Source organism: Gavialis gangeticus, unplaced genomic scaffold, assembly GCF_001723915.1.
Source record: "Gavialis gangeticus isolate Ggan-Ray unplaced genomic scaffold, GavGan_comp1, whole genome shotgun sequence".
NCBI classification, from domain to species: domain Eukaryota; kingdom Metazoa; phylum Chordata; order Crocodylia; family Gavialidae; genus Gavialis; species Gavialis gangeticus.
Window position 1 is genome coordinate 131,779,544 of NW_017728992.1, and position 8,755 is coordinate 131,788,298.

The window sequence follows — 8,755 nt, forward strand, 5'->3', positions numbered from 1 at the left end:
ATGTGGTGTGCAGTTCTGGAATGCTATTCTTCCTCCTGGCTTTGGACCATGGGCATTGTAGAGATGATATTCTTAGTTTCCTAGTGGCAGGGGTCAATTGCAGGTCATTCCTCTCCAAGCATTTGCAGGTGGATGTTGAGAGCAAGGCTTTAACATTGAAAGTAGGGATTGTAGGATAATGAGGATGGTGGAATAGATGGAAGAATTATGGTGGAAGTAGATAAAAGTCCTGTATTTTATTTACCTTGTAGTCCTATTTGTAAAACAGTTGTTTGAGTTCACAAAATACCGGAGGCCTTTGTATTACAAAAAGACAGTGAAACATAACATTGATGTAGTGGGTGATATACTTCTCAGTAGTGCCTCAAGTCACAGCAGCTTCCTCACTGACTAGCCTTTATGGAGAAGGATATGAAGCATCTGTTTTCTGAAACAGATTTGTTTTGTTTGGTCTAACTGTCCGCTTACCATTATTAGTCTGCTGATTTCTCTATATTGTAGGCTTATCAGATAGAAATTTATTTAAACGCTCATCTCTTGATCTTTTGAAAATGCTGTCTTATGTACCTCAAAGTGTGTAATAGGTTAAATTGGAAAGCTACATAATATGGAAGACCTTTCTTAAAAGAAGGGTATTTAAGGGCTTCATCCTACAGACTCTGACTCACATACGAAGTTCCAGTACTTGGAATTTTATGGGACTACTCACAGGATCACATGTTTTCAATATTGGACTTCAAGTTTGGAAGTCAAGGGAAAATCACTGGATGCTATATATACTCCAACATACATAGATACGTACACATACACAGCATGAACATCTTAATAATCCAGTAGGTTTATCAATACTAATTTATAGCCATAGGATTTTCAAAAGCATCAAAAGAAGCCAGGTGTCTTGTTCTTATAAGTCACTGGAGATAGCTCTCTAATTTCTGAGTGCTTTGAAAATCTCTCACCCTTATAGGTTGCAACTACATTTATATTTGAGATCCTTTTTCAAAAGCACATGAAGTACAGCATGTATTATTGTACATATGCATATATATATACCCTTAAAATATTTTATGTATACATACAGGTACTAAAATGGAGAGAAATTGACATATTCTCTCTCTATGTAAAGCCATCAATATGTACATATTTAAAATGCTTTCCTGAACAATTTCCACCTAAAGCAGGTTTTACTTATATTTAAGCACAACTTTAATACAGAAATTTAAAAACTCTGTCCCTGTTGTTTACCAGTGTGATATGATCTCCTGTCACAAGACTACTTACTAGATTCCTGAATCCTCACTATGTTATTGTACAGTATGTTTTAATAATGCCCCACACTGTTGAACAGAGTGGGGAAACAGCAAAAATATGTGGTTTTTAAGAGGAATTTTAAAATTACCCAAATTCCTTCATGCACAAAGGTCACTGTTTATAGTTGAAAAATATTTGGAGTGGTTGGCCAATTATATTACCTGGTAGCCAGAAAGTCAAGATATGATTAAGTTTTTTTAAAGATCAAAATCTAATATTAGGAGCCTGTTTAGAATTCAATGCATAACTAAATTACCTTTTTTCCCAATTATTTAGCAAGCACTAATAAACTGCTTGTTTGGTGACACTCATAAGTTTAATAAGCGTATGCATTAATAGATTTTTTTTTTCCTTTTTGAAGGTTCACAGACACAGAATTCAATCACAAGCCTCTCGCATTATAACTTCCAATATAACATCAGGTTTTAATAAGCCTTCTGTTTGCTGCACACATGTGCTTAAGACTGCCTGGAAACCAAATCAGTAGAGAGAAGGGATTACTTTAGATTACTTTGAAATATGCATTGTTTGAAATGGCCTCTGGTGACCAGCTTTCATGAATGGCTGATTTTACTTGTGGGGCACGTCATCTGGCTTAATTATATCACCCTTCTTTGTAGGACAAGTGAACTTCTTGGCTGTGCTGAAATAAGAAGTTTTAAAACAAAGTAAACTAGATGGTGAGAAAATAAATTTAGGAAACTGAATTATTAGAAGTTTGTAACTTAACAGAAAGCACTGTACAAGGTGATAGATATGCTAGAACTTTCTCTCAAAACAATTTTTCAGATAGTGTTCAGTTAGTATAAAATGTGAAGGATCCTGTGTTCTGATTTTTTTAAACTGTTTGATTCAAGATTATTTTATTGTGCTGCAGTAAAAACTATTTTCCTTTGCCAAAAAATTGATTTCTTATATAACTATAGTCTGAGAATTTTATTAAAATCTGTTTTGCCCCGTGGTTACTATATGCTATATAGTTGGAATTTTTTTATCCAACAAAAATTCTCCTTGACTTGCACATAGTTAAAGTGGATTAGAAAGTATGCATTATGCTTTCAAGTCACTGCATGATTTTTTCTTTTAAATCAGGCTATGCCTGTATTTGTTTGTGAAATCATAGTGTAAAAAATTATTCTAAGGTTATGAATCTCTATGCCCGCAATTACTTTAAATTATAGCTAACAGCTATATTAATATTACCTGAGGCTCTGATGAAACATTCAAACAATGGACAGATTATATTTTGAAGGTGACCAGATAACTCCAACTGGTAAAGTATGTTGTAGATCAAATAGGTATAGATTAGACCTAGATAGTAACTACATTCTTTGTGTTCCCCATAAATCCTATGCTTTACAACTGATATTAGTGGATTAGCCTTTAAAAGAGGTGGTAGATCTTTCTGTTTCCTGATTTTGTTGCACTGTAAATGTATTTTCTATAGCTGAAGGCTTGATATCCTACAGGAAATTGAACTGCAGATTTACTCTGTTATGCATGATGGGCTATGATTTCTATGCTTTTCTATTTGAAGAAAAAATGTAAGACTTAAACAATGTTAATAACTTTCTCAACTCCTAACAAAAATGTCTGCCAGCATTTTTTAATGGAACCACTTGAAAATAACTGAATTCAGACTTCTAATTTTTATTACTGCTCTAGAAATTTATGGTTGGTCAAGACAACATGTGTTGAAAGGAGAGTAAAGTTTTCTAAACTACCACGCTGGTTTGATGCAAATTTAATATCTAGTCTCACAAGGCCTTTAATTATGTCATCTTTTACTTTCTGCGCAATTACTAATTTCATAGCTAGCTCACATTTTTATCAGTACACTTGTTATAACTCAAGTTATGATAAGCACAAAAGCATATGTTCTATCTCTGATGCACACACATCATGGAATCTGTGTCTGTGTGTTGAGAAAATAATTTAATCCTTTTTGCTTATCAGAGCCTTTCTGAGTATAAAACTCCCACTGACTTAGAGAGGTGCTTATGGACTTGTTCATTTTGGATATTTCAGGATCATTCTTTGTTGGGTTTTTTCTCAGCATCTTTAAGGAAAACAACTAAAAATGACAGGTATAAAATATTGATTCTGATTTTCACTGTATTACTGGTTGTCCGAATCAGGTGAGATCTACTTAGATTTTTGGATTTTTATGTGAGACTTGCCGTTTTAGGCTAGATGGGTGGGTCAATTTTATTGGCCTCTAAAGCTATGGTGACAGTTTTAAAAAAGTCTCAAGAAGTATGGAGTCCCATAACTGCTTTCTTATGAACAGCCAACCTTGTGGCCTCTGTCATTTGCTTCTCTCCAGAAGCTCTGGTTTTACTGACAGCTGTGAAAACTAAAATCAAATTCCTGCCAGATTTAACTTAACTACTAGTACTGAGTCAGATGATCAACATTAACATGTATCAAATGATACTGACCACCATGTCTGGGGTCATATAGGAATGTTCTCTCAAGGTAATTGGTGTTGATTTGTTTTCTTCTAGAGCATCATATAAGAATAATTTTTTTTCTTGAGATTGTGACTTGGCTTTTTCCCCCTCCCCATCATGTATTATACAGGATAACCTTTTTTTTAAAGGAGAAAAGGCAGGTTATTACACAGGCTGTGGTAAAAACCATCATGCTTCTTATGTCCTATGCGTTTGGTTATTGTATTTTCCTTAATAATACCATAATAATGGCATTGGTGTGCTCATTTATATCAAAAACACCTTAGAAATTCTGATTAAGGTTTACAGAACTCATGCGGGGCATATATGTAGGTTATATATAATTAGCCTGTTTTTACAGATGGGGAAATTAAAGTACAGAGAGCTTGACTTGTCCAGTAAAATTGTGGATATTGGGTGAGAATAGAACTTCAATTACACGAGCAGGAGTCTCTTATATTAGGACTTCTGTTTTACCTAATTTACATTCTGTGATCAATAGATCCACAATAGACACAGTTACTACAAAGATCTCGCAGAACAGGACAGCCAAATCTCTCAGAAGAAGATCTCACAGAACAGGAGATCGAGAACCATAACTCCTGTTCTAATGCCTCAAATCCACAGGGCACTACCATTTAAGATAAAAGAAATCTCCGTCAGTTGGCACTAAAACTCTTCTTTCATCTCTGTGCCACTAAAGCAGTGGTCCCCAACCCAAGGCTCACAAACAGCATGTTGCTCACAGAGCCAGCTCACTTCCTTAGAAAATTAAAAAGTTAAAACAAGTTGACAAGGAGTGAAAATTACACAGCTTCCTACAAATTGTTGCATGCTGTGTATTTTTTCTGTAGAAAAAGGAAGGTTGGAGTCTTGTGATATTTGGAAGCCATGTCTTTAAGACATCAGGTGAAAAATTGCCCTCAGACCATATCTCCAGGATATAAAAAAGAGTGAAAAAAATATCCCAGGGGAAAAGGCAAAATATAGCCTGCCATAAGACAATGTCTATGAAAAGTGTAATTGAAACCTAGCAAGTGTTTTATTAAAGCTGTTCACAAGACGGTGCCGTCAGTGAACAACAATCAAGATTCCTAGATATTTCTAACTTTCATAGGGAAAACACTCAGCATTGAATAGAAGTCCTCTTATATGGTGTCATAAATCAGGAGCTAAAACAGGGGCAGTAGAATCACAAATTACTTCTGAATATTTTACCAAAATGTGTATGAAATGTGAGGATAGTTACTTACAATGGTTTTCAAGAGTGAAGTCCTCAAGTGCACCCATTGCATTAGTACTGTAGGTTCTTCCTAGTTCTTCACCACTATACTTTAAGCCTCTCTTGAAGAAACTGTCCTAAAGATTTAATGGGGCTTCATTCTCCATGCCCATCAGTCCTTAAACCATCTGCTGAAATTATCCATGAAGTTACAAGCTAGAGTGCTAAATTGTCTTCTTTTTTTTAACCCACAAACATTGGATGAATGAATGCAAATTAAGAACTAGTGCTCAAATAAAAAAAGAATGACTATAAACTAAAAATTATATCCAAATGAGGTAAAATGATCTTCTTGGATTTTCTTATGCCTTGGTTATATATGCACTGACAACTTTTCAGTTGTCATATACGAAAAAAACTTTTAAAGTTCCCATAGAGCATGTATCGAAGTTACAATCCGTGTTTTCATTTACCATTCTAAAGAAAGGCAACTTGTAATCAGGTCTTGATTTTTTGTATACTGCACAATGCTTTAAGTTTACTTTCCATGTGTGAAGTAAAAAAGGTCTCTTAAAATTTCTCCTATTTTCAACTGTTTCTCAAGACAAATTGCAGTGTCTCTAAGGGCACTTGTAGACTAAGACCGAATATCCAACACAAACATTGCATCCTTGTCTCCTCTATCAAGCCAGCATTTTGTCTGTTTTCTCCTTTACTTCATTTCCTTCTCTAGTTGGAAACCAAGCTGTGAAAGGATGACAGGTTTTACAAGGTCATTTTTGAATACACAATTGTGCAAAAAAGGGATGCAGTTATTCAGAGTACTGTGGACGACCAATGATTGCTGTGCTCTTGTGCAAGAATCGATAAGTAAACTTAAGGTCATTATGTTAAATTTTAGATCAATTCATATGTTTCCCTTCCCATATCAAGGAAAAAGACACAGTTGGTAAGTAACTTCACCTTTTTTTTTCTAGAAGAGAATTGTATGACCAGGGTGTTGACTTCATAAAATAAAATTTAAGCTAAGAGATATTATTTTAATGACTGGCAACTGTAGTCCAAACAAGATGAATTGAAGAATAGTTGCTAATGTTGGTTAGGATTAGTGTAAATTTTATTAGCACTGAGGTGTAATTGTCAGGACCTTGCAGTTTCATACTGCAGGGGATTATTCAAACACATTGGTGCCAATGTTTGCTCAGTGTAGTCAGGATGACTGCACTTTCTAGGTCAACATTGTCTGAAAAAGTTTGCTGTACAGTATAACTGATGTAAGAAACTAAACACTGAGTCTCACTTCACATATCCTTTCAGGCTTTGTGAGGTGAGTCAAAGTTTTGCTATTTAAAGATCAGGCATTTAGAGAAATTGTATTTTTGCTTTTGCACCAAAAGCATGTGATGTCTGGTGTCTGTCAGAAGAATGCTTATGTCTTCAGTAATCCTATTCAGTGCTTTTGTCATTTTGTAAGTGAGTTAGGACAAATGCATGGGAGCTTGAAATATTTTTAAAACTTAACCCAGATTAATTGCACACTTCCCATTTACTTATTATCTCAGTGTCACACAATCACTGCCTAGCATTTAGTTTTAAATGCTGATCCTGCACGCTGGCTTTGCATTGCTAGAATGTCAATCACAGACTGGAATGTCTGTTGGTGCACAGACAGTAGCAGACAGGATAACTTTGAAACAGACACTTGAATTCTTGTTTTAAAGACGTTCACACTCTTCTGCTGTAATTACAGCCTGCCACAGTGAGGAGCATGAAACTGTTTATAGGGTACCTTGTGAAGCTTAAAATAAAAGGTGTGTGTGAAAACAAGAACAGGATCTTTTTTTCTAGCAGTCCAGTGTCGAGTCCCTTCCACTCTGCTCTGTTGAGGTTTAAAGCACCTTCTTTTTGTTGTATTTTTAGGTGAGTGATGGGGCCCTTTATTTTCTTGCTGTGCATTGCTTGTATTAAATTAGCTCTGCGTATTTGTCTGCACTACTTAATGTTGCATATCTAAAGATGAAGTCTCAGGTGTGGGAGTAGAGATCTTCCAATGAATTGTGCTTCATTCTAATTAAGGCTTGTGCAGCCTAGTTTCCTATGCCGACTTTCCCAAATGATTTTTCCCTATATTTTCCAAATGAGGAGGCAGCTATAGTTCCAAAATAAAACTAACACTGTCATCAGGTTAATGCCCTAAAGTGAGTGGGCATTACTCCAAGCTTTTATTTCCCCTCTATTGTATAATTTGAGGTTTTTTCCAGGGCTGCAGTCAGTAATGCAAAAAATGTTAAAAGAGTAAATGGCTAACCTTTCATCCCAAGGCCAATCAATCATTTTCAGTTGCAGGTTTAAATCTGCTGCAGCAAAGCAAAACCTCTGTGCTTGCATCAAGTCTTACAAAAGCAAGGCTGTTTGACAGACAAGCACTGAGAGGGGGTTCTGATAGGCATACTGAGACAAGTCTGGAAGGAGACTATTGAGGACAAGGGTTTGCCAGAGGTACTGTGCATTATAGATGATGCACTCAGTTGTACTGTTGATTGATGAGGGACAGTGACGTGCTTTCACAATGCTGGATAAGATCATCCAGACTGTCACTTAATATGAGCTCTCCTGTCAGCAGAAAGATGACTTTTTAATGTAGCAGTACAATGCAGATTACAAATGACAGACTTACTGTCCTCTCTGCTTTGTGAGTGTTTAATCTCTGATGCAGGTGAGTTAACGTAAAATAACGCTCTTATTTTCCAGGTGCCACCAGCCTGAAATAAACACTTATTTGGAGAGTTTTTGGAAAATTCACCTAATGATGATGTGATGGTATAGATATTGTTTATCTCAAGATAAATCTTTAGTCTAAACAACAGGGAAGACATTATTTAAACGGACCGCATAGGCATGGTGAATGTTGCAGAGGGATGTTCTACTTTTTTATTTTAGGATAGAAAAGAGAAGCTGTGATGTTCAAGTCTGGAGACTTACTTCAGAGCACACAAACAGTTATGAGGTCTTAGATTGACATGTCTTCTGCTTTTTCTTTCTTATAGGGCTCCTCCTACTGATGTTCTGAATACTTTTGCATCATAGCAATTCATTACTGTACCAGGACCTGAACTTAAGGTATACTGCCCTATAAAAAGATGGGAAGAAAAAGTATGTATTATATACTGGAATATATGTATTCAGTGGAATAACTGGAATCAAAAGTAAAATAAGAAAGTGAAGTTGCAAAATGCCTAAATTTACTCTTATAAAATGACATAGTTTAAAGCTGTTATTAATTTATATGACTTACAATCATGTTTACTTGTCAGATTTGCTTTTTCTGGGTATTGCCTTTACCCATATGATTTTGCAAATTTATTCACTGTTTTAACATAATTTCTTTTGCTCTTTACAGACCTTAGAGGAAAAAAAGATCAGGCACTTCGGGACTAGAGGAACTACAATGAAGTATTCTTGCTTTGCACTCTTTCTGACTGTGCTCAGTACTGAGTGGATAAGAAGTCTCTGTTCAACTGTCAAATCTCCAAGGTTCAGAGGACGTGTGCAGCAGGAACGAAAAAACATCAGACCAAATATTATTCTTGTACTCACAGATGACCAAGATGTAGAACTTGGTGAGATATAATTGTTACTTTCTTTATTTCCTTTGTACACATAATTCAGTATCTTTCTGCTTCCTGGTATCTGATATCCTGAAATGTATCTGTCCTGAAACACCCTCAAGCATATGAGACAAGATTGAAAATTATATGGATAAAAATTG

At 35.5% G+C, this 8,755-nt stretch overlaps 1 protein-coding gene across 2 annotated transcripts in view; it reads left to right on the top strand.

Annotated features, from left to right (window-relative positions):
• The window catches only part of SULF1 (sulfatase 1), a 237,705-nt gene that overhangs the window by 104,947 nt on the left and 124,003 nt on the right, over nt 1–8,755 (top strand). For both annotated transcript variants that reach the window (XM_019527775.1, XM_019527774.1), the window contains exons 4-5: nt 8,034–8,106; nt 8,387–8,606. In XM_019527775.1, the coding sequence (XP_019383320.1) occupies nt 8,435–8,606 (172 nt within the window). In that variant the 5' untranslated portion in view covers nt 8,034–8,106; nt 8,387–8,434. The remainder of the gene's footprint in view (nt 1–8,033; nt 8,107–8,386; nt 8,607–8,755) is intronic.